Here is a 26,998-nt window from a genome sequence, read left to right on the forward strand (position 1 = left end):
AACCACAGCAATCGCAATGCCAGGTCTGACAGGGAGATGACAAAGGGAGCATCCTTCCATTTATCAGAACTGTGCTCAGCATTGATCGAAGGCAGAAAGGGTTAAATGGCCAGGATCTTCGCTTTCTCCAATTGCAACCATTCATGCTGGAAGGAGGAGGTCAATCACAGATGTCCTCCTGCAGGTGATTGCACAGGACACGTTACATACATGTAAGACATTCTGCAGAAAGGGGTTAAGTTCATGAGTTTCCATCCACAATGAAGAGGAAAAAAAACAACAAAAGTATTAAGTATTCTTATCAAACCTACGCTAAAGAACATTTGACGTTTCTCCAGGTCTGTAACTTACAAATGGGAGTTCATGCTCACATCCTATAGACTGGAGAAACTATTTAGGAGAGCAGCACTTATGTGAGCTTTCCATTTGTACTTAAGTAATTATGGAAGATAAGTAGGCACAAGAAAAACATTAGACAGGTCACAGCAAGGACACAACAAAGCAGAGTAAAGGCCCTTTAGCACAGGCAGGTGACTAACTAAACCAGCGCTCGTACGTATGTTCCTTATCATTTTCCGTGTAGACCGTGCAGTGGTCATCTCTTGTCGGCTGAAAAAAAATGATCGTTTGTCGGCAGCACATCTTCCCGTGTAAACAGGGGATGCGCTGCCAGCAACATGCAAATGTATGGGGACGAATGATTGTATTAATGATAATTCTTCCCCATACTCCCGATCATTGCTCCATGTAAATGTAGCAAACAAGGGCCGATCTGTGCTCATTACCGGGCATGTGAAACCATCCTTAAATTCAGTATCTGTGAGCATGATTATATTGTAGCCAATTCACATCCAGTTTACAGTTTCCCGAGCTAAAATATCTCAACATTCCCTGCTCATTTAGGGTCTGTACAGAACTTGCTTTTAACCCCTTCCCGCCACTAATATGTAGATATGCCCCATGCAGCCATGGTGTGAATCTACAGTCCCGTGATTGTGCCTACATAGCGCTGAGGAGAGCGCTCGAACGCCGCTGCTTTCAGTGTCCCCGGCACCCCAGCAACCTGTTTACAGATAGCCAAACCAATTGGTTCGGCTTCTGAGCATGTGATCACCATGATTAACAAATCATGGTGATCTCTGAAAAATTTAAAACAAACTTTTTGCACGTGTCCTCTCCTCTCAGCCTTCTCCACTCTGTCACAAGTGTTTCAGAGAGGAGACTGGTTTAGAGAACAGAAGAGTGAAGAAAGACTGTTACACAACGAACATTGCAGACAAATTGTGTGTGTGTGTGTATGTGTATGTGTATGTGTATGTGTATATATATATATATATATATATATATATATATATATATATAGTGTCGGTGTGTATATATTATACACACACACACACTTACAAAGTATATAGAAAGTATATACTTTATATCCCATATGACCCGTAGTGCTAGAAGAGGCAGGCATAGTAGGTTAGCTAAAATAAAAAAATAAAAAATAAATTTAAAAAATGGTTACGTTATCGAAAGTAGTTCAAAAGTTAAGACTGTGTAAAAGAATGTATGCCAAAACTTTAAATTTAGGCCTGGTTATTGATGCATCGATAAACCTTGGTCCTGAAAGGGTTAAGGGAACCGGTCATGTTGAACATGTAGTCTGGCCTGCTAGCAGTAGATCAGGGGGAGGGACCGGAGCAGAGCGATATATCGTTTTGAGGAAAAAAGATTCAATATAACTTGTATTTTATAGACTTAAATGCCTGTTCACTGTGGGTTTAAGAGTCCAGTGGGCGGTCCTGCAGAGTAAATATTCGTTATTACCTAATGCACTCTTATGCTGGAAAGGCTGTCAATCAATAGTTGAGAACACCCACTAAACAAGGATTTATGTCAATTAAATACAAGTTATACTGAATGTTTCTCCATATCAATATATCTCAAAACTGCACAACAGACATAGGCCTCATGCACACGACCGTAAAAACACCCGTTATTGCGGGTCGTAATTACGACCCGCAATAACGGGCCCATAGACTTCTGTTAGTCACGGGTACCTTCCCGTTTTCTCACGGGAAGGTGCCCGTGCCGTTAAAAAAATAGAACATGTTCTATTTTTTCATTTTACGGGCCGTGCTGCTATACTTTATAATGGCAGCACGGCTCGCAAAAGCGGCCCGCTGCCCGTGGCCGGCCGTGCTCGTAATTACGAGTCGTAATTACGAGCACGGTCGTGTGCATGAGGCCTAACCAGCTCGAACATCTAAACATTTCTATCGATTGTGCACACATATGACAATTTTTGTAAATATTTTTAAATGTAGGATATTCTTTACTTTTTAGGAATGTTATATAGAACCATTCTGGAGTTTAAAATCAATGGACCGAGTAGATCGCACATCATAACACTGCTATTGAGTCAATCCAATAATAATATGCAAATAAGTGTTACATTTGAGTTTTCAAAGGGTTTTAAGCCCATCCAAAAAAAAAAAAAAAAAAAAAGTTGCCATTCAGTTTAGACACTACCAATGCCCCAACACGACATGCAACCAACTAAAAAACAAAACCTACCATTTCAAATAATAAGCGCACTAACTTTTCTGACTCTCCCCTGTATTTAGATGTTAAGGTTGATGAGGAAACGTTAAAAAAAGTTGTTCCACACTCTGTCGCTACAGCTTTAGCCAGCATGGTCTTACCCGTACCAGGTGGTCCAACCATTAAAACTCCCTAAAAAGAAAAGAAAAACACAAATCAAATATTTCAAAAGACTTTTCAGGTGATTTTTCTGTTGCCTTCTAGGAGAATCAAAGTGATAGAACATAATTATACCCTCTTCATTATGGAACGAAATCCAGAACTGCCCAGATATCTGTACTGTACAAATAAATAACCTTTCTTCAGAAAGATAAGAGGAGGCAGATAGAAAGACACCCCAAGATCTCTGTATTCCAGTCCCCAGGTAAAGATTTGGCAGGTTAGAGGATTGACCCATTTTCAAATATTTTTCTCCTACCTTCCAGGGTCTTCGGATACCCTTGAAAAAATCTGGCATCCACATAGGAAGAACTACAGCTTCTCTTAATAATTTCTTTGCCTCCTCCAGATCAGCAATGTCTTCCCTATTTAGAGAAAACGGGTATGTTGTTACTTTTCAAGATAACCTCTCCACTAGGGGCACTCTTCCATCCTACTATGAATAATATTCAATTTACAAGACAAACAGCAGGATTTCTGTGAAATATTCTTTTTTTTTTTGAGTTTCGGAATACAACGAAATGGAAGAAAACAAAGCAACAGGATATTAACTTTTTTTCGAATAAGGGCCTGTGCACATCAGCGTTGTCCTTCTGTTGAGGGCTTCCGTCGGCGGTTTCCGTCAGGTTAACCCCTCAACGGAAAGGCAAATGGAAACCTTAGCTTCGGTTTGTCTCACCATTGATCTAAATGGTGACGGAAACGTTGTTAATGGTTTCCGTTGTTTTGACGGAACCAATAGCGCAGTAGACAACCCCACGGATGTCACAACGGACACACGGATCCGTTTTAAACGGACGTAAAAACAGTGAAGGATGTGTGCATGAGGCCTTAAAGGATTATACACTCATCAATAATTGGGATCAAAATATCAGCAAAAAAAAACAAAAAAAAAAAAAACAACTTAACTTTATTATTTTAACTTGCTTCCGTTTCTGGTGCATTTTGTGGCCAAGGCATGTCTGTGCTGCATCTGGTCACCATAGGAAACATCCCATAGTACAAGGGGTTTACATAGGACAACTATATCGCAATCCCTTGCCTGAAGATCAATCCGCATAAGATAAATCCACGACCATGTTTCTTTACAGCGCAGTCTCACATCACACACGTGGAGAATGGGCGAATGAACACTTGACAGCACAGAGACGCCACGACCATGGAAATTGCCAGAAATAGGAGAAATGACAGAAGAAGAAAAAAAAAACAAGGTAAAACTACTAAATCCCTTTTTTTTCCTGGTTATTGATTAGTATGGAACCTCATATTATTTTACTTCACTTCTGTCAAATTCATAGTAAATTAAATTTAAAATATTTTCACAAATTTGTGAAAGTTTCTATTCATTCTTTAATTTTTGGGGAATAAAATGGACTTTATAAATTATATAGTCAACAGTCTACGGCTCCACTCCTGAATTTTGGACTCAGGAGCAGCAAAGAACTAGACTAGACTGGCTTCTTGACTTTGTGATTTTGTTGCGAGTCATATAGGATTTAGGCTTTGCAACATTTAAAAAGACAAAACAAAAAAAAGAAAAAAATCGTTGAAATGTCGCAAATCAGTGGCAGTTGCACGCGACTTACATTGAAATTTATGCAAGATGTGGATTTTTTGTGACCGCCGTGTCTTGGCCGCATTAAATCACGTGTCATAACGCAATCACATTTCACAATCATTACCTGCGATATCACATTGTGACATTCAATCACGTTGCAGAACTAAATTCACCGTGTAGCAATAGCCTAAACCCTATGCTCCTAAGCTCCCTCTAGTGGCGGCTGCAGGCAGCCAGAATTGCATTATTTAACTCTAGGTCTATGGAGAGGATTTGCAGCTCTGTATTCGAAAAACACAGCTCCTACTGCTATAAAGATAAATGTAGACATTATTCAGCAGAGAATAGTGGATTCATCTAGATTAGATTTAGATCTAGTTCTATTTGGCATATGGCACTAATGTGAGCGATATTGTGAAGTTTTGTTTACCAGTTTTGATATTTTTCATTTATAACATCATGAAATTCCCTTATAAAAAAAAACAAAACATTTTATTACTAACTCACAAATCAGCCCTGAAATGCTGCTTTATTGTAAATACCGTATTACATTTCAAGTGACAAATATAAATTCACAGCTAGGTGTAGGATTTTGCAGGCTTAAGCGTAGCTCGGTTTTGCTCACACGTTAATCACTTAAGCCAGTAACAGTTTCTAAAAGTATATTTCTAAAGAGTGTGGATTTTCTTGCATCACTGCATTTAGTTCTCTACATAACCGCTTTAAAGGAGGAGGCCATTCATGCAGCATTCATTCTCTTTATTCCAGTTCGGTCAGATATATTAAAATGTCAGGGCCTCTTTTCTTATACTGGAATATAATCCAGAGGGAACAAATAATAAGCATGGCTGACTCCTGATAACCAGCTAAAAAGACAGAAGACCGGCAAGGAAAAAGGAAGCAGAGCTTATAGGGTCATAATAAAACCAACGTACATTGTAGCGCCATTTTAACCCTGTATATTGTTAGCTATTCATTTTCTGCGGAAAAAATCTGATTAATAAAGCATGATCAGATGGAGAAAGTCAGTCTAGGTGGAGAATATTGTTAAAGAGAAGCAGTTTCCTCTCCTGCCATATTTGATGTCGTAAATAACTGCATTCACGCTAAAATAAAAATTCCGGACAATATGTTCTCATAATTCTGTGTTGTCCCATTCCTCTGTTATTCCGCCTGAGTATTGATGAATAAATTGACTGCCAGCACTGATTGGACAGTGTCAGTCTGTGTAGGGACACACCCCCAATTAATACATTTCTAGGATGAATAACAGAGGAAAGGCACCATGCAATTCTAAGAAAAGAGGATTCAGAATTATTTAATAAAGGATTTACTAAGAGACAAGTCAGGAGAGCTAACAGGTCCTCTTTAAAGCTTCCAAGCTCAGATTTGTTGGATGATCATAGGCAAATTCGGTATGGGACAGGCAATTAAAATTCACTATTATTTTTAATACTTCCCAGGGTTTTCAAAAGAAAGCTGTATTGGATTTTTTTATTAAATCAGATGGTGTGATGTGACAATCCCTGATCGAATGGGTTTGAAAAAAAATAACAGTCAAGTTACTGAGGAATAGTGAACGTAAAAAAAAAAAATAAAAAAAAAAAAGTGGGTTGCCCAACAGAAATGCCCTTTTATTACCTAGAGAAAGCCTCATCCAGCGGTGACTACAATGGGTGCTGTGGAAAGCTTCAGTTGATGAAATTACATAGTGGTTCACCAAAGGGCTGCCATCAAGACAGTACAGGGGGTACTGTGGTCAGGGGCCCAAAAAACATGGGGCAAAATCACCTCAGAGGGCTGATAAAGATAACATTCCTCTTCATTTCAAATCAGTGGGTCACTGAGCTTGCAAAGTATAAGTGTCTTCCTCAGGTGCCCACCATATGTATACAATAGGGTGAAAAATAGAGATTGACGGACAAGATAGGGTGTTCAGGGGCCCTAAACATTGGCCTGTATAGGGCACAGATAATTCTGATGGCGGCAGTGGTTCACTAGCGGATAACAGCAGGGGGTTTGGATGCTGGGAGCCTGTCAGTCATCTTTACTCTAGGGTACCTGCAATATCACATGTTGTTCTCCATTCTATTCAAAAAAAATTAACCCTTTCACTGCCAAGGATGTAATACGTCATGACTTTAAGCGCTTGACATGGCTAGAGTATAGGGGCTAGAACTTAAATCTTCGTATCATATTAAAAACCCCACATCTTTTTTGATGCATTATTCCGGGAGCAGCACCCGTTTGAAGCCGGATAGCAGTATTAAAAGTTTTTCTTACTGGGTTTTGGGTGCGTCTGTATGGGAGAAGTGGAAGGGAGGAAGCTGCAAGTGACAGAAAGATCACAGCCTGTTACATTCATCTCTCCTCCTGTCCAGCTTTCAGTGATCCCAGGGAAAGGGGGATACAGGAACTTTTCTTTATGTTATCACGTCCTTTACCAATCAGAGTTTATGTGATCTCCGATTGCCACATTTAGTGGTGCCTTTTTATGCCTACTACAGGGGTGGTATATGAGCAGCTGCACATCTTATCACCCCATGCACCTAGTCAGGACATCTGCCACTCTGTGGATTTTTAGTTATTTCAGTTCTGGTCATTATGTGAAGATGTGTGCATGTAGTTATAGGGATAAGTGACATGTATGAACTCTGCACATCCTGAACTTTTATTTTTAGGAGTTGTGTGACTCAGGCTCTGAGACACACAACTCCTAAAATGATATGCTTTGATGCCAAAATGCATTAAAGGGGTCTATAATTTTAAAGTGCTAGGTGGCATTTTCAAAATATGTACGGTCAGAAAATGTATGGGATTTTATTTATTATTTTTGCCAAAATTGTAAAAATTGTCCCTGCGGCGAAAGGTTTAACGTCCACTATGCACAATACACATACTTAAACATGAAATTGAGAAAATGTGTAAGCAAGGACTAGGCTTTAAAAATACACTGCAACGTCAAGCATCTTATATTACAATAATGATATCATTACACAAGCGTACCAATGGACATTGGGATTTCTAGAGATGATGTCACGCTCTAATGCTTCAATAAGATCCTTGTCATATCCGGCACCATCAAACTTCTTCAGCTCGTTTTCTCCGCCCACTTCTTGCTGATTTTTTCGCCCCTATAAAGCAGGTAGAATCTGTTTTAATACAGCTTGAGACTTTGTGGGAACCAACATCCAAAAAGTCATTCATGAGTACACCATATTTATGCTACGATGTTAACTAAGATGACAATTCCTACAAATACATGAAGACGGATCGCAAACCTCAAAAAAATATATATAAATATTTACTGCATATAAACATTAACAGCAGCATTAAAAAAAAATGCCTCGGGGGGAGTTATGGGAGAGTGAGGACGTGCTTTCCTGAGCTCCCCCACCAGCTTTAATATCATCAGCTAACATCCAGTCTTTACAATGGGGAAGACGACTAAAAGAACAAGGGCTACATCCTCTACCTGTCCCTCATCTCCCCAGAGTGATATTGGGACGTACTTTGGGAGACTGCCCCCAATGCAGCTGCGGGCTCCGCTCCGGCCTGAGGCCCAAGGACAAGATGGCCGTCCGGCCTCTCCACCTTTGTTGTTCCAGTGCTCCGATGGCCCTGAGGTACAGAGGTCTCCTTACCTTGTCAGGTACCAATGCTGGGGACACCTTGCTCCTTGCCTCGCTCCCAGGGCGTTGAAGATGCTGGGCCCTGGGCGCCACAGACAACCGCCATCTAAGATGGCCACTGGGATCCCTCCATGCCAGATCCCGGGCCTGCACAGGCGGATGCTGTACATTGGGCGGTCTCCCCTGCTGGGGGATATTTGGATGCAGCGGTGCCAATTCCCCTACATACCTCGGACGCTTCAGGGGACACTTCCGAAGCCGCTGCTCTCTTCACTGCCACACACGAGGCCTCCCAATATGGCCGCCGGCACTCCGCCTCAGAGACGCAGATGCTGGGAATCAGCTCACAAATTTCTCTGGCGGCTGCGTCCATTAATGAACTACCTCTACGGCCAGCGGTCCCTTTTCCATCAGCCTGTGTGTGCAAGATGATCGCACCCGACCTGGGAGCACATGCATTAAAAGGATACAGGGCCGGCTGTTTCTGGTCCACCGGACTTGCCTCACCCGCCAGCCGTTGCACTGCAGGACACACAGTCTCGGCTGACCGCCCAGAACTGGGAGTACGGAGGTCCTAGACACCACATGTCATCTTACCTAATGTTGGGCCCACAGGCCCAAGTACTCCTCCAACCCCAACAAGGCCCTACGCTGTTGGTGGTCTCCCCCTCTTGGTCCTCTTGTCTCCTCATGATGCAGCCCCCCCTCATGTACCACCGACCACACCACCCTCATTGCACCAGAGGTCTACCCCCCACCACTGGACTTTACTTTCACCATATACCTGTAGCCAAGGATCCACTATACTTTCTCCTAGCCAGCCTATTCTGGACCCTGCTCACAATCCAGATGATATTCCTGCTGTTTTCAGATTAAGTCATCCAGACTCCTCACCCGTACCTGTCTGTGAAAATAAACCAGCCACTCTTTCGGATATACGTCAGATGGTTCAAATGCTACTCACTAGGGCTGATATGACTTCCTTTACCAAACAGATTGTGAAAGAATGTAAACTGGAGTTTACCCAGTTTTGAGCTGAAATTTGCTCCCTTTCTACAAGGGTGGACACCCTTGCTCTGGACCGTGTCACCGACACAGCAACCATTAAGTCTATGCAAACCACTATACAGCAACATTCTGCTCAATTGTCCACTCTGCAACAACATCTTGAGGATATTGAGAACCGTAATCTGAGGAACAACCTACGTATTCGGGGTTTACCTGAATCAATTCCTGCGTCTGAACTTTTCTACGATCTTCAATAACTTATTGGGCCACCCACCAAATACCCATATAGAAATTGATTGAGCCCATCGAGCCCTACGTCCACGGAGTCTTGATGAACAGCGGCCCAGAGACGTCATATGCCGAATTCACTTTTACGCCATAAAGGACTCTATTCTACAAAAAACATAGACAACAGCCCACCATTCTTCATGAGGATACGCAGATACGTATATTACCGGATCTGTCTAGGCATACCATGGCACAAAGATCAGCTCTCAAACCACTTTTGGAGGCACTTCGGAACTGAGGTATCATCTACAGATGGGGCTTCCCCTTTGCCCTAATGGTCAGACAAGATGGTCAAACCTATACTCTACGATCTCCGACTGACTTGCCGTATTTCTTGCCGGACTTAGGCCTTCCTCACATTACAATACAAGAATGGCCCTCGCTGTGGTCTTCTGCAGGCGAGGGATCTCAAACGGATCGCCCTCCCTATTTACCCCAGAATCCTACTGGGGTCGCCCCCCAAGGGACCTCAGAAGAAGGTCTAGACGAAGGAACAGGATCCCGCACCGCCTGTGGAGATTGCCCGTTCAGCATGATGGCCTGCTTGTACACTCCAGGATTTACTTTGCTAGCTGCAATTGATTTTTCAGCTCCTGAAAAGTATTGTTTTTCAACTGCTCTAAACTGTCTCCCCCCCTATTTTCAATGCATACATAATGTTAGCTGTTTATTGTTATGTTACTATAAGCTGGGGAGCACGGATAGCTCTCATGCATATCGGTCACCTTCCCCCTGTGGGTACCGGACCGATCCAGAGTGCATAGGGTACCTCCCCTCTTTCCCTCGTGGTGATCCTTGACTCCTGCCCTTACGTTTTTTTTCCGAAAAAAAACTCCTTGAGCGGTTCGGTCTACATCCATGGCTGACATCACTATAGCCTCCTTCAAAGTGAAGGGGCTGAATACTCCTGAAAAGAGCGCAAATTCGGCACCACCTTCACAAGTGTAAGGTACATATTGCATGCTTTCAGGAAACACACTTTAAGGAAGGTCATTCCCCTACCATTAAACATACATTTTACACACACTGGCATCTCAACAACAACCCACATTCCAGATTTTGCAGAGTTGCCATAGCTCTTCACAAGTCCCTCACTCATCAGGTCATAAATTTTGTTGCAGACTCGGAAGCTAGATATATCGTCCTAGTTTTAAATATTGGCGGACGCGAGTTCACCATGATTAATGCTTACGTTCCTAATTAGGGCCAGGTCCCCTTCCTTCTTAATCTCATAGACATTGCCCTTCTGGTTGTGTGGGGGACTGTGGTGCTATGCGGAGACTTTAATCTTACTTTGGATGCGAGGGTTGACAACTCTACTGGTCGCTACAGTATTGCATATAATGCTATCAAACAGGTGAAACGCGCTCTTTTACAGCTTCAACTCTGATACTTGGCACCTTCAACATCCCTCTGAGAAGAATTACAGCTTTTACTCTCATCCGCATGGCACCTACAGTCGCTTCGACTACATCCTCCCTCAGCACCATGCCCTTCCCTGGCCATATTGTCCATGCGACCCGAGATAGCAGACAGCTTTCATAAATTTTATTCTGACCTCTGTAACCTGCTTCCCACACTCACTCACTCTCCCCGAGCCGGTACTGTCACCTCTCCCTTCACACCTTTGTACAGGGAGATGGATATGAATTTGACCTCTGGAGATCCTTACAGTTATAACGGACCTCCCGGGGGCAAAGAGTCCTGGACCGGATGGATACACTGCCAAATTTTATAAAACATTAGTTGACTGTCTGATGCTACTTCTGCTCCAAGCCTTTAATTCTATTTCCCCTAAAGTCCTATTCCCACCTAGCTCCACTTTGGCCCATGTCGTTCTCCCTAAAACGGGCTAGGATCCTCAACTTTGTTCCAGTTATCGTCCAATCTCATTACTCAACGTGGACCTCAAAATATATGCCAAATTGCTTGCTAACAGACTGAATAAACCCCTACCTACTATGATTCACTCAGATCAAGTGGGATTTGTGCCCGGTCGGAGGCATGCGACAATACCCTTCAAACTTTGGGTATCATTCATCATGCCCAGACAACACATTCCCCTCATGATCCTGTCCCCAGATGCCGAAAAGGCGTTTGACAGAATATCCTGGCCCTCCCTCTACCAAACTCTTAAACACATAGGACTAGGACCTTCCCTTATTAGTAAAATTATGGCCCTCTATCATTCTCCCTCTACCAAATTAAAAATAAACGGCTCCCTCTCTGCTCCTTTCACTATTCATAATGGCACCAGGCAGGGATGCCCCCTATCCCCATTGTTGTATGTCCTCGTCATGGAACATCTCATGGCTCCCATTTGGAACAGCCCAGATATTAAAGGTAATCTCATAGGCGGGACAGAATATAAGTGCCCTACATTTGCTGATGACTTATTGGTTTATCTCACAAACCCGAATATTTTTCTTCCCTCGATGTTGAGCTGTCCCGTTTTGGAGCATGGTCCAACTTCAAGATCAACTTCTCCAAATCCGAGGCATTGAATGTATCCCTTTCATCCTTGACAGTCTCACTTCTCAAAAGTAATTTCCCCTTTTCCTGCCCCCTAGGGGTATAACATATTTAGGTGCACGTATAAGCAATGACCTCTCCCAACAGTTTACCAATAACTTCATTCTCTTTCTAGCCAAATTTCAGACAGATCTTGATTCCTGGCATAGAAAGGAATTTTCCTGGTTTGGCCGTATTAATATTATAAAAAGGTCACTCCTCCCCAGGTTGCTCTACCTCCTGCGGACGATCCCCATCTCCATCCCATCCTCTTATTGGTTACGTATCCAGCAATGCTTTGGATCCTTCATATGGCCAACAGGCCGTCTCCGCCTAGGTAGGACAATTCTTACTTGGTCCAGAGATGCAGGTGGGGTTGGCTTGCCAGACTGTCAACTATTACCTTGCGTCGATTCGCGCTCGTGTTCTTGATTGTTTTCACAATTACGATTCAAAAATATGGGTTAGTTTAGCCCAACAACTATGCACTCGTACCTTATCTACCCTGCCGTGGATCCGGTCTGGGAACAAACCGACTCAAGACTCATTTGTTGTTCCCACACTCTCCTGGCATTACGATCTTCTGGGGTAGGAGGTTCAATCATAGACCCACTGCGCCCATTAACACCAGTTACTGACAACCCAGCATTTCCTACTGGTGGGGCTCAACTCTCCTTCCTAGACAGGTCATCCATCAATCCCATGTACTTTACTCAAGTCCTTTCCGACTCCTCTCTACTCCCATTAGCCACCGTCTTCCCAACTGATGCGCTCTCACCACGCCACATGTTTGAATATTCCCAATTAAAAGATCTCTATAATGTTACTAATCGCCAAGCCCACCTTCACCGTCTGCTTACAGACTTCAAGCGCTTAGGTGTTTCCACCCTGTCCCCTACACACGCCATATCCACACTATAGAAACTACTCCTTTCCTAACGATCCAATCATCTCCCATCCTTCTGCAAGGCTTGGGAGAAAGAATTAAACAAGACATTCACTGACGCACAATGGAAACTGTGTTTTTCCCTCTCCAAAAAAGCCTCTATCGCCATACGGGCTCAGGAAACTAGTTATAAAATTATTTCTAGGTGGTATCGGGTCCCTACTGCCCTTCATAAATGTTACCCGTCCGTACCGGACAATTGTTGGCACTGTGGAGATACGGGTGGCTCCATGTCTCACATTTGGTGGAGTTGCAGAGTTTTTGGGATGTGGTACTTAAAATCACAGCAGAAGTCTTTAATACCGTACAGGGCTAATGGATTTAAAAAAAAAAAAAAAAAAAATCACTTTGGTGCCCTTATCAATATTTTTTGGTCTCCAAATAAAAAAAAAAATTAAGATTAAGGTTTTACACTAGACTTTGGAATGACTGGAGACAGCGTTTACACTAGACTGCACAGAGGCGCTCCCGGCCGTGCTTTTGAACTGCAGCCGGCCTCATTCACTTCAATGGGGCTGGCTGCAGTTGCTTGAGAGCAGGGTGGCCGGGAGCGCCAATGTCCAGGTAAAAACAGTGAAGGGGATGCAGCGCTAAATCAGCACTGCAGGCCCTTCATTCTCCAAAATCGATGAGCATCCCAGAGATCGGATCCTAACCGATCATAAAGTGATGGCATATCCTAGCGATAGGATATCACTTTAGAAGATGCGAGTAACCCTTTAAGTAAAAGGTTATTTCTGGTAGTCTGGAAATACAGCTTAATCATTGCATAATGAAAAGGTTGGCAATTTTCTAATATACTTTGGGGCAGATTTACTAAGACGGTCTATTTATACACTAGTCTTCGTCTGAAGCCCACAGAAAATGCGACAAATTTGTATCTCGTGCTGTCCGTGCACCACAAAGTGAAATCTACGCCACCTTCCAAATTCTTGCGTACATTAAAGAAAATTAGGCCAAAACGGTAAAAAGTAACAAACTATTGTCGAAGTTTGGCGTGCGCCATACTTTACGACTATTTAATGCTGGAAAACCGGCGTAAAGCCATTCATAAAGTCACCGCTTTGTGTTTTTATTACAGGGGTTGTCTGGTAATGGGACGGTTTTTCATACTGACAAGCTATCCACAGGATAGGTCATCAGTATATGATCGTTGGGGTCCGACACCCGGACCCATCAGCTGTTTTGGCTGCCTCTGGCATTGGGAGTAATACGGTGTTCGGTACTGGAAGCAGAAGGCTCTGTACACTGTATAGCAGCTGTACTGCAGCTCTGCTTCTGTTCCCTTGAATATGAGTAGAAGCTGCCCCATGACAGAAAATCTCTTTAACCATTTCAAGATCTTTGTTTGCCATTAGTGAATGAAAACAATTTTGTTTACGAAGGCTAAAAACCCTTAGGCCCTGTTCACACGGAGTTTTTTTACACGTTTTTTGACGCGGAAAACGCGTCGGAAAACGCGCCAAAAACGACCCAAAATGACTCCCATTGATTTCAATGGGAGACGGAGGCGTTTTTTTACCGCGAGTAAAAAAAACGCCTCGCGGCAAAAAGAAGGGACATGACCCTTCTTGATGCGGTTTCCGCGTCTAAAACCGCATTGAAAGCAATGGGGACACGTCAAAAAACACCTCGAACTAGTGAGGTGTTTTCTGACGAGTATATTGCCGAGTGTTTTGCAGGAGTCGTCTCCTGCTGCTAGTCCAGCCCAGCAAGGGGCTGTCATTTCCTGTCTGCTCGTGGAGCCTGAAAAACATCGTGGACAGAACTCAGGGATACAGAAAACCGAAGTCCTGCATCCAAATCGAATACAAGTAAGTGCAATTGCTCCTATGTTCCATACATGCTATACATGTATGGAGCTGTGCATTTATTTTAGATTTTTATTTTTTTATTTTTTTAATTTTGTTATGCAGTTGTTCATGTATGTCATCTCTTTTTTATTTTTTTTTAACATTTCAGGAACAGAAATGACGACAGCAGAGGTGTACCACCGAATGGACATTGATGTTGGGAAATTGATTCAAGAAGTAAGTATACTTTTTTTTTTTAATGTGGGCCTGTTCACATCAGCGTGGTTTCCGCTGAGGGGTTCCGTCGGTGCTTTCAGTCAGGGGAACCCCTCAACGGAAAGGCAAGTGTGAAGTGGTGACAGATCCGTTGCTAATGGTTTCTGTTTGTCCCCGTTGTGCAAAGGGTTCTGTCGTTTCGACTGAACCAATACCGCAGTGTAGGGAATCCCATTAGCAACGGATCCATCAGCATTGAAGTCAATGATGATGCAAACAGAAAACAATGTTTTTTTTAATGTGGGCCTGTTCACATCAGCGTGGTTTCTGCTGAGGGGTTCCGTCGGTGCTTTCAGTCAGGGGAACCCCTCAACGGAAAGGCAAGTGTGAAGTAAGTTCCGTTTGCATCACCATTCATTTCAATGGTGACAGATCCGTTGACAGAAGGATGTCAGGCTGGGTTCACACGACCATGTTACGTGCGTAATGTACGGAACGTATTTCAGCCGGAAGACCCGGACCGAAGACAGTGCAGGGAGCCGGGCTCCTAGCATCATAGTGATGTACGACGCTAGGAGTCCCTGCCTCGCTGCAGGACAACTGTCCCGTACTGTAATCATGATTACAGTACGGGACAGTAGTTCCACGCAGAGGCAGGGACTCCTAGCGTCGTACATCACTATGATGCTAGGAGCCCGGCTCCCTGCACGGTCTTCGGTCCGGGTCTTCCGGCCGAAATACGTTTCGTACATTATGTACGTAACATGGTTGTGTGAACCCAGCCTCATGCGTGTGAAAACCTCGGCAAAAACAGCCTGAAAAACCGCCTGGAAAACCGCCTCGAAAACCACATCAAACATGAAAACCTCCAGGGTCAGTTTTTACAGGAGGAATTTTCCTCCTGCAAAAAACTCCGTGTGAACAGGGCCTTAGGCCTCATTCACATGTGTATACGATTTGCGTGCACACAAAAATGGACCGTCTTTCATGTCCGTGTTTCTCCTCTGCAAGCTTTTTCTGGTTTTATCTTTTTTTTTCTCAGCATTTTTTTTAGCAACTGATGAGTGAAACACAGACATTACACAGATGTCAACCGTGTGCTGTCCGTGTTTTTCACGCACCCATAGTCTTTAATGGGCGACGTGGTCCGCAAAAACAGACCAGAATAGGACATGGTAAGGGTATGTTCACACGTAGTCAACCAAAACGTCTGAAAATACAGAGCTGTTTTCAAGGGAAAACAGACCCTGCTTTTCAGACGTTTTTTTACCAACTCGCATTTTTCGCGCCGTTTTTTACGTCCGTTTTTGGAGCTGTTTTCATTGGAGTCTATGAGAAAACAGCTCCAAAAACGTCTGAAAGAAGTGTCCTGCACTTCTTTTGACGAGGCTGTATTTTTACGCGTCGTCGTTTGACAGCTGTCAAACGACGACGCGTAAATAACAGGTCGTCTGCACAGTACGTCGGCAAACCCATTCAAATGAATGGGCAGATGTTTGCCGACGTATTGGAGCCGTATTTTCAGACGTAAAACGAGGCATAATACGCCTCGTATACGTCTGAAATTTGGCCGTGTGAACATACCCTTAGTTTCATGCAACGGTTACATGCTCCAAGAAAAAAACAAAAAACACAAATGTGTGAATAGCCCCATTGAGTTGCATGGGTCAGTGTGCGGTCAGTTATTTAAACGGACAGCACACAGACGTGAAATACGCTAGTGTAAGGCCTCATTCACACGACAGGGTCCGAGTGTCGGCCGGGAAAATCGGCCGTTTTTGGCCGATTTTCCCGGCGGGTTTGCATCCGTTCCGATTCCGTTCCGGGCCGAGTTGCCGTTTTTACCGGCCGATTTGGACCCGATTTGCATCCGTTTTTTTCCCTGTCCGTTTTAAAATCGGATGAATTTCATTTAAATTTGTTGCCACACACAGCCCTTTGTAGATAATGCCACAGCCCCCCTGGTAGGTAATGCCACCCAGCCCCCTGTAGGTGATGCCACACAGCCCCCTGCAGGCGATGCCACCCTGTCCCCTGCAGGCGATGCCACCCAACCCCCTGTAGGTAATGCCATCAAGTCCCCTGTAGGTAATGTCACCAAGTCCCCTGTAGGTAATGCCACCAAGTCCCCTGTAGGTGATGCCACCAAGTCCCCTGTAGGTGATGCCACCAAGTCCCCTGTAGGTGATGCCACCAAGCCCCCTGTAGGTGATGCCACCAAGCCCCCTGTAGGTGATGCCACCCACCCTGCCCCCTGTAGGTGATGCCACCCACCCTGCCCCCTGTAGGTGATGCCACCCACCCTGCCCCCTGTAGGTGATGCCACCCACACTGCCCCCTGTAGGTGATGCCACCCACACTGCCCCCTGTAGGTGATGCCACCCACACTGCCCCCTGTAGGTGATGCCACCCACACTGCCCCCTGTAGGTGATGCCACCCACACTGCCCCCTGTAGGTGATGCCACCCACACTGCCCCCTGTAGGTGATGCCACCCTGCCTCCTGTAGGTGATGCCACCCTGCCCCCTGTAGGTGATGCCACCCTGCCCCCCCCCCTTCCAGGAGAAGTCACTGACTTCAATGTCCATATATGGACAGTGTAGTCACTGACTTCTCCTGAAGAGGAATTCCCTGCCACAGGTCGGGAATTCCGCTTCAGAAGTGAGTGACGTCACTGTGTCCATATATGGACAGTGTAGTCACTCACTTCTCCTGTAGTGGAATCCCCGGCCATAGAGTCGGGGATTCCGCTGCAGAAGTGCGTGACTTCGCTGTGTCCATATATGGACAGTGTAGTCACTCACTTCTCCTGTAGTGGAATCCCCGGCCATAGAGTCGGGGATTCCGCTGCAGAAGTGAGTGACTTCGCTGTGTCCATATATGGACAGTGTAGTCACTCACTTCTCCTGTAGCGGCATCCCCGGCCATAGAGTCGGGGATTCCGCTGCAGAAGTGAGTGACTTCGCTGTGTCCATATATGGACAGTGTAGTCACGCACTTCTCCTGTAGCGGAATCCCCAATCCCCGGCCGGGGATTCCGACTCCTACAGCGAGCAATAAAAGATCCTCCTCCTCACATGCACTCTGCACTGTGAGGAGGAGGAGAGAGAGTGCGCGAGCGACGGTAGACCCGGCCATCACTCGGGACACATTCCGGTGATGGCCGTGTATTACCCGGCCCCATAGACTTCTATGGGAGCCGGGCACCCGGCTGAAAATAGAGCATGTCCTATTTTTTGACGGGCGGTTTTCCCGGCCGTCAAAAAATCGGTCGTGTGAATAGCCCCATTAGGGGTCTATTATTCCTAATGCAGCCGGGTGCCGGCCGATTTATGAACGGCCGGCACCCGGCCGGGAATCCCTGTCGTGTGAATCCCGCCTAAATGAGAACTTACGGACCTAGATCTGCCCTCAGCTGAGAAGTGGATACAATCGGGTCCTAAACAGCATGAACTTGAGACTGATACATTTACCAAACTATCAGAAGGATTTGTACAACGGCTGATGGAAGCTCACGGAGGATTGCCTAGATTGGTTACAAAGGCCTACAGAACCACATTGGATATAAATATACGTTGGATACATTAACATTAATGGCTATGTACACCTTTGAAATAGCGGTTTGTTTTTTTTTATAAATGTTTATCACTGTGTTTTGTGCAACTTTCTAAATACTTTATTAAAAAATATTTTTACTTTTTGAGATACAGCTGCTTTGTATCCTATATACAGAGCAGCTGAATCTAGCGCTGAAAGGCTGTATCAGTCCGTGTCAGCGGGTCCTGCGTGTCTCTGGAACGCAGGATGGAGCGGTTATCAATCAGATCTAAGTTCATAACTTAGATGTGATCGATAACAGCTCGATCCGGACCCGCTGACACTGAACTTGTTAGGGTATGTTCACACGGCCAAATTTCAGACGTATACGAGGCGTATTATGCCTCGTTTTACGTCTGAAAATAGGGCTGCAATACGTCGGCAAACATCTGCCCATTCATTTGAATGGGTTTGCCGACGTACTGTGCAGACGACCTGTTATTTACGCGTCGTCGTTTGACAGCTGTCAAACGACGACTCGTAAAAATACAGCCTCGTCAAAAGAAGTGCAGGACACTTCTTTCAGACGTTTTTGGAGCTGTTTTCTCATAGACTCCAATGAAAACAGCTCCAAAAACGAGTTGGTAAAAAAATGAGTTGGTAAAAATGCGAGTTGGTAAAAAACGTCTGAAAAGCAGGGTCTGTTTTCCCTTGAAAACAGCTCTGGATTTTCAGACGTTTTGGTTGACTACGTGTGAACATACCCTTAGTGCCGCTGACATGACGGATTCAGGGCTCCGTGCACGATACAGCTGCTCTGTATACAGGATACAAAGCAGCTGTATCTGAAGTAGTAAAAATAATTTAAAATAAAAAAAGTATTTAGAAAGTTCCACAAAACACACGGATTCTCATTTTTGTTTAAACAAAAAACACCACAAGTATTTCAAAAGGTGTACCTAGCCTTTAACCCTTTCACGACCAAGGACGAAAATGAACGTCCTGGTCGGCTGCTAGTTCCCGCACCAAGACGTTCATTTTCGTCAGCATTTCAAACTGTCACTCTGTGTAAACACAGAATGACAGGCGCGCGCTGACAGCTGTCCTAGACAGCTGAGACATCAGTCTCGCCGGACAGCGGACCATCGGCGCTGCTTTCGGCAATTAACCCCTTAAGTGCGGCGACGGATTGCCGTCGCCGCATTTAAGTGGTTTGAAGCACATCGGCAGCCCCCACGAAGTGATCGTGGGGGCTACCGATGCTTGTCACGGCAATCGGAGGTCAGATAATGACCTCCGGGTTGCCATGTACGGATGCCTCGGAGGAGCAGCCTCCGGCCGGTCCTCCTCTGCTTCCTGTCAGTGTGACAGTCACGTCACAATGACAGTTGGAGTGCATTACACTACGTGTGTAGTGTAATGTACTCTAGCAGCGATCAGAGCTGCAAGTCTAAGTGTCCCCTAGTGGGACAAGTGAAAAAAGTAAAAAAAAAGTAATACATTTTTTTTAAAAAAAAGTGTAAAAATAAAAGTTATAAGTTCTATAAACACTAAAATGCTTTTTTTCCCTATAATAAGACTTTTATTATAGAAAAAAAATGAACACGTTAAAAAAGTACACATTTTGTATCACCGCGTTCGTAACGACCCCAACTATAAAACTGTAATGTTATTTTTCCCACACGATGAACACCCCAAAAAAAAATCAATAAAAAACTACAACAGAATCACAATTTTTTTGGTCACCACCGCTCCCTAAATAAAGAATAAAAAGTGATCAAAAAGTTGCATGTACCCGAAAATAGTACCAATAAAAACTTCTATCCGTCCCGCAAAAAACAAGCCCTTACACAGCTTTTTTGACTAAAAAAATAAAAAAATGATGGCTCTCAGAATATGGTGACACAGAATTATTTTTTTATATAAATAAGTCATTTTATTGTGCAAACGCTAAAAAAAATGACCAAACCTATATACATATGGGATCGCCGTAATCGTACCAACCCACAGAAGTAAAAATGTCATTTGTAGCATACGGTGAGCGCCGCAAAAAGAAAACCTAAAAAACGGTGTCAGAATTCCTGTTTTTTGCTCAGGATTGCAAAAAAATGGAATAAAAAGTGATCAAAAAATTTTTTTTTTTTTAAATCGCATGTACCCCAAAATGGTACCAATGAAAACTACAGATTGTCCCGCAACAAATAAGCCCTCACAGGGCTCCGGTGGTGAAAAAATAAAAAAGTTCTGGCTTTCAGAATATGGCGATGCAAAATGTGCAGAGTGTTCCAAAAGTGGATAAAATCGGGCACCATTTATCAGTGCGACACCAGCCACATATCTATGAATTATTATTTATTTACCCCATTATTATACCCTCTTATTATGCCCTGATGTTCTCCGCACAGATTACACATACCCCCACATTATAAACTGAAATACCAGCGAAACCCAAAACAGAAAAACTACCAAGCAAAATCTGCACTCCAAAATCAAAATGGCGTCCCTCCCTTCTGAGGTCTGCAGCGTGCCCAAGCAGCAGTTTGCGCCCACACATATGGCGTCGCCATACCCAAGAGAACCCGCTTAACGTTTTATGAGGTATTTGTCTTCTGTGGCACAAACTGGGCACAACATATTATGCACTAAAATGGCGTATCAGAGGAAAAATTAAATTTTCACTTTGAACCATCCACTGCGCATTAACCCCTTTGCGCACTATGACTTAATTGCCCGTCATGGTGCTGGGGTTGATGTATGGAGCCGGCTCAAGAGCTGAGCCCGCTCCATATGCTGCGGGTGTCGGCTGTGTATTACAGCAGGCCCCCTCGGTACTAACGGACAGGAACAGCGATCGCTCTGTTACAGAAGCCTGTAAGAATAACAATATATTGCAATACATTAGTATTGCAGTATATTGTACCAGTGATCCAATGATCGCTGGATCAAGTCCCCTAAGGGGATTGATTAATAAAATGTGTAGAAGAATTAGTTATTAGTAGTGAGAATTTTTTTTTTTAAAGTTAAAAAAACAAAACACCTTTTCGCATTTTTCTTCTAAAGTAATGTAAAAAAAATGAACAAAATTGGTATCGCTACGTCCGTAAAAGTCCCAACTATTACAATATACCATTATTTAATTAGCACAGTGCACACCTTAAAAAAATGTAATAATTGAAACCGCCAAAATCGCAGTTTGTTTTTTTTTGTCACCTTCGCTCTAAAAAAAAAATGTAATACAACTTTTGAATCACTTTTTATGTACCAAAAAATGGTACCAATAAAAACTGCAGCTCCACCAGCAAAAAATAAGCCCGCACACCACTCTATTAATGGAAAAATAAAAAAGTTATGGCTCTTGGAAAGCGGGGAGTGAAAATCTAAAATAAGCAAAAAATGGATCAGTCCTGAAAGGGTTAATTCATTTCTAATGAAAAAATGTATGATCACATGTGGGGTATTTCCGTACTCGGGAGAAATTGCTTTATAAAAAATGGTTGTTTTTTTCCTCCTTTATCCCTTGTGAAAATGAGAAAATGCAACATTTTAGCGGGAAAAATTTTGATATTAATTTTCGTGCCCTAATTCTAATAAACTCTGCAAAAGACCCGTGGGGTGTAAATGCTCACTATACCCCTAGAAAAATTCCTTGAAGGTTTTTCCAAAATGGGGTCACTTTTGGTGGGTTTCCACTGTTTTGGTCCCTCCAGTGCATTGCAAATGCGACATGGCACCGAAAACCATTCCAGCAAAATCATAAATCCAAATGGCGCTCCTTCCCTTCTGAGCCCTGCTGTGGGTCCAAACAGCAGTTTATTACCACATATGGGGTATTGTCGTAATCGGGAGACATTGCTTTACAAATGTTGGGGTGCATTTTCTTTGTTATTCCTTGTAAATATTACAAATTTCTATGTTGTTTCAGAAAAAAAGTGCATTTTAATTTTTACAGACTAATTCCAATATATTTAGCGAAAAACCTGTGTGGTCAAAATGCTAACTATACCCCTAGATAAATACCTTAAGAGGTCTAGTTTTCGAAATGGGGTCGTTTATGGGGAGTTTCTATCGTTCTGGCAGCTCAAAGCCTCTCCAAATGTACAGTGGGGCCTAAAACATTTTCAAGCAAAATATGAGTCCTGAAAGCCTCCGGGTGTTCCCTTCATTTTGGGTCCTGCCGTGTGTCCAGGCAGCGCATTAGGGCCACAATGTGGGTATTTTTGAAAACAGGAGAAACAGGGTGATAGATTTGGTGGTGTGTTTCTTCATTCTCATGGTCGCTTTACAAAGAAATCGGTCTTCAAACTGATACTTTTATGAAAAAAAGTGAATTTTTTTTTTTTCACCTGCTATATATTTAATTTAGCAAAACACTGTGGGGTCAAAATACTTACTATACCCCTAGGTAAATACCTTAAGGGGTCTAGTTTTCTAAATGGGGTCATTTGTGGGGGTTTCCATCACTCTGAGACCTATGAGCCTCTGAAAACCTGGCTTGGTGCAGGAAAACAAAATGTACTTCAAAATTTATAAAATTATTATTCAATTTGTAAGTCCTCTAAAGTGCTGAAAATTTATTTTATTTTTTCAAAAGTGCTGCCAAAATAGAGTAAAGAGATAGAAATATATATTTAATTAAAAAAATTGTACAGTATGTGTGTACATATGTGACATATTGCAGTTAAAAATAGGGGAAAATGGTAATTTTTACAAAATTTCTTCCATTTTTCTATTTTTTCATTAATTTCCGCAAATTGTATCAGTCTACTTTTACCACTAAAATAAAGTACAACATGTGACGAAAAAACAATGTCAGAATTACTTGGATATTCAAAACTTTCACAGAGTTATTCTCTGATAAAGTCAGACATATCAGATTTGACAAATCTGGCTTGGTCATTAAGGTACAAACATGCCCGTCATTAAAGGGTTGAATCTTAAAAAAAAAAAAAAAAAAAAGGGTAATGTGGGTGTTTGGGAACATGGAGACCAGGAAGACATAACCCATGAGGGTAGGAGTGTTAATCCACTGTTGTGAACTATACTGGTGAAAATGAATATAAATTACACCGCAGAAACAACAAAAACCTGAAGTGTTGTAGCCTCTAGTGCAAGAAAAGTAAAAGTTTTATAGTTCTAAATGACTTTCTCTAGGATTTGCAGAATAGTTGTGGCTACATTACTTCTTGCTGCATAGTCTGCATTAAAAGCGTGCAAGCAATAGAATTGGTCCTCTCCATTAAACACATTATTAATGTACAAGGTAACAGCCAGGAAAAACAAAAACGATTAAGTGGCAATGTAATAAACCAGCTCAGCGCTGGCTTTATTTATCGACATTCATCTGTTCAGCCCAACTAACACCTGTATATAGTGTGAATGAGCCGCCCTGTGCACAATGTAGTCTATGTACGCTCCATTAACCCCGTCTAGGAGTAGTGTTACAGCTGGCCAAGCGCTCCAAGACATAATGCTCAAAGTTCCGCCATTTGCTTTTATTTCAGTTACAATACTGTCCAACTCTATTACTTCAGATAAAGGACAAAATTAGGTTACCTACTTTTATTTTATTTCCCTATTTAGCACCATCATACTTCACAGAGCTGTAGAGAGGCAATCACCATTCACTTCAGTCCCTGCCCCCCTTTTTATAACACACACACACACGAAGCAAATTAAACTCTCTCCAGGTTGTTGCTGGAGTGTGAGGATACCAGAGCATCTAGATGAAACCCACACATGTAGATGTTGTCCTTGGTCAGATTCAAGGCCAGGACCCCTATGCTGCAAGTGAACAGTCCCTCCCCCCCAAGTAGTATTCAGAGTGGGGGTGGGGCTTTGCAGCACTGAGGTCCTGGGTGTGAATTCAACCAAGGGCAACACCTGCATGCAGTTTCTATGTTCTCCCCATTTTTGTGTGGGGGTTTTCTGGGCAATCCGGTTTCATCTTACACTCTTAAAAGTGTAACTACTCTTTCAAACTTCTAATATGTCACTATGAGATGTCAGAAGTTTTGATCGTTGGTGGTCCGAGTACTAAGACCCCCAACGATCACTTAGACGAAGCAGAAGCAGCACTTGAGTGAGCGTTAAGTCGCTTGGTTACAGATCGGCTTTTTTCGGAAAGCCGAGCAGTTGATATATGGGCCGACAGACTTTCTATGGGGTCCCTACACTTTCCGAGAAAAGCCGATCAGAAACCAAGCGACTCAGTGCTTCTGCCACTTCATTTTAGGGACATGTCAGAAATTTTGAAAGTCTAGTTACCCTTTAAAAACAGTAAGTTAGTTGGCTTCCTCTGAAGTGTGCGTGTTATTATGTGACACACCAATATTTTTTCCCTTTCCAGGAGGAATGTGAAGTATAAATTCTTCATTTATATTTCCCGTTCTTTTTTTTAAACCACTTCTGTCTTTGCCTCAAGAATCAGCATCAAAATCTGAACAGAGCCTTAGGCTGTATTCAGACATTGTGTATTTGTAGCAGATTTTGAAGCAGTTTTTTTTTAGCCAAAGCAAAAAGTGGATATAGGAGGAAGGAGAAGTAGAAGTTCTTCTTTTATATTTCCCATTCCTTTTGAAAACAACTTCTGGCTTTGGCTCAAAAATCTGAAACAGGTGACATGTGTGAGTTCATCATTGGCAGTGGCGTAACTACCGCGGTAGCAGCCATAGTGGCTGCTACGGGGCCCGCGGCTTAAGGGGCCCGTGCCGCCAGCAGACACACCACCACCATATGCCCGGTGGTGCCGCTAGCAGCCGTTATGGGTGCTACAGCGGTAGCGCCGCTACTACGGGAACCGCTCCACCGAGCCTCTAACATGTATGGGCCGGGCGACAGGCCCTCTCATGCCCGTAGGCATCGCTAGCACTGGAGGGGGCCCGATGCTAGCGACAGCCACCCCCTCCTGCAGTAATTGTACCTGCGTCTATAGCACGCAGGTACAAATACATGCAGTAGCGCTGAATGTCCGGGCATGTTCCGCACCCGACCATTCAGCTCCTTACAATGACGCTGATTGGTGGGGCAAAATTACTTTCCCCGCTAATCTGCGCCTTTCAACAATGCTAGCGGCGTGATGACATCATCGCGCCGCTTCCGTGCTTGAAAGGCGCTGATTGACAGGGCAAGTCATTCTGCCCTGCCAATCGGCGCCTTTGAACAACGCGTCGTTCAGCTCCAGCAGACATGCTCAGAACAGAGCAGGTCTGCATTGCCATCGGACGGCATGGGGATCATGTGAGTATGCAAAGTTATTTGTTTTCTAATAAAATTGAGTGGCATTATCTACAAGGGGGCTCTATTTACAGGGGGTCTATATGTGGGGATGTGAGCCACTATATACAGGGGGAGCTATATGTGAGACACTATATACAGGGGTGGGCTATATGTAAAGCACCATCTATAGCAGAGCTATTTTTAGGGCACATTCTACAGGGGTGGGCTATATGTGGGACACTATATACCGAGGGAGCTATATGTAGGGCAGCACGGTGGCTCAGTGGTTAGCACTATTGCCTTGCAACTCTGGAGTCCATATGTGGGCACTATCTACAGAGGGCTGTATGTGGGACACCATCTACAGGGGCTTCTATGAAGGGCACTATCTACAGAGAGTCTATGGGGGGTTACTATCTACAGGGGAGTTAGGGGGGCACGGTGTGTGTGGGACACAGTGTATGGTACTATTATAATCAGGGACACAGTGTATGGCGCTTTATTATATTTAGAGGTGTTGAGAATTTTAACTTTGTTTATATGTGCAGATATGTTTTAAAAGTGAGAAGCTGAAGACATCGGAGTGGAAAACTGCAGAAATGGGTTGTGGCCGGGAGAAATCCATCATAGATGTCTGGACCATAGGGTGAAGAAAAGAGAAAAATTACTAGAATCTGAGATGTCACCGGTGAGTCACTTAATGTAAATGTTTATTCTGCCTCTAATCAGTAATGTAGTCTCTGTATGAACTGCAGCAAGATGATGGGTGGTATGATTTTTTTTTTTTTGTGAAACAGCATCTCCCAGCATATTCTTACTATTGTTCGGACCATGCTGGGAGCGGTCGTTTTATGCCGTACAAACCTATACGGCAGGGGTTGAACTAAATGGAGCTGTATTTGTCCTGGTGTATATATGAGATTGGTTCTGGAGCTGTATATATTTAAGTACTGAGCTTGGTTCTGGATCTGTAATTATATAGGATATATTTATAACAACAAAATTGCAGGGCAGATGGAATTGTTCTCAATTCCTTGTATATTTCTTGTATGTCTTTTTTCAGATGCAGCAAAATCTTTAAAATCCACTTTTAAAACTGTGCACACCATATGCTAATTACATATTAAAAGGGTCGTGGGGTGGTGCCGCTATCCTGAAAAGTCACATAGTCCTGCCTCCAAACCCACCTTTCCATGTTTGAGTGACATCTCCATGGCTGATACAACTTTCTCGGATGCGCCATTGCCTTGTGGCACTATACACAAGGGGGGGCTGTGTGGCACTATTTACAAGGGGAGGGCTGTGGCTCTATCTACAGGGGGCAGTTTGTGGTGCAATCTACAGGGGTCTGTGCGTGTGGGGGGCCCTAGTGTACTGCACTATCTACTAAGGGGGGGGGGTGTGGCACTATATCCAAGGGAGGGGGCTGTGTGGCACGATATACAGTGGGAGCTGTATAGCACTATATACAGTGGGGGCTTTATGGCGATATCTACAGTGGGGCTGTATGGCACTATCTACAAGGGGGAGGTGGGGGCAC

At 43.6% G+C, this 26,998-nt stretch overlaps 1 protein-coding gene across 1 annotated transcript in view; it reads right to left on the reverse strand.

Annotated features, from left to right (window-relative positions):
• Positions 1 to 26,998, reverse strand: part of KATNAL1 (katanin catalytic subunit A1 like 1) — an 88,319-nt gene that overhangs the window by 24,137 nt on the left and 37,184 nt on the right. The window contains exons 5-7 of the mRNA XM_075850024.1: positions 7,319 to 7,446; positions 3,014 to 3,119; positions 2,569 to 2,727 (exon numbers count right to left, since the gene is read on the reverse strand). Of these exons, the coding sequence (XP_075706139.1) occupies positions 2,569 to 2,727; positions 3,014 to 3,119; positions 7,319 to 7,446 (393 nt within the window). The remainder of the gene's footprint in view (positions 1 to 2,568; positions 2,728 to 3,013; positions 3,120 to 7,318; positions 7,447 to 26,998) is intronic.

This window comes from Rhinoderma darwinii, chromosome 2 (genome assembly GCF_050947455.1).
Source record: "Rhinoderma darwinii isolate aRhiDar2 chromosome 2, aRhiDar2.hap1, whole genome shotgun sequence".
Taxonomy (NCBI): domain Eukaryota; kingdom Metazoa; phylum Chordata; class Amphibia; order Anura; family Rhinodermatidae; genus Rhinoderma; species Rhinoderma darwinii.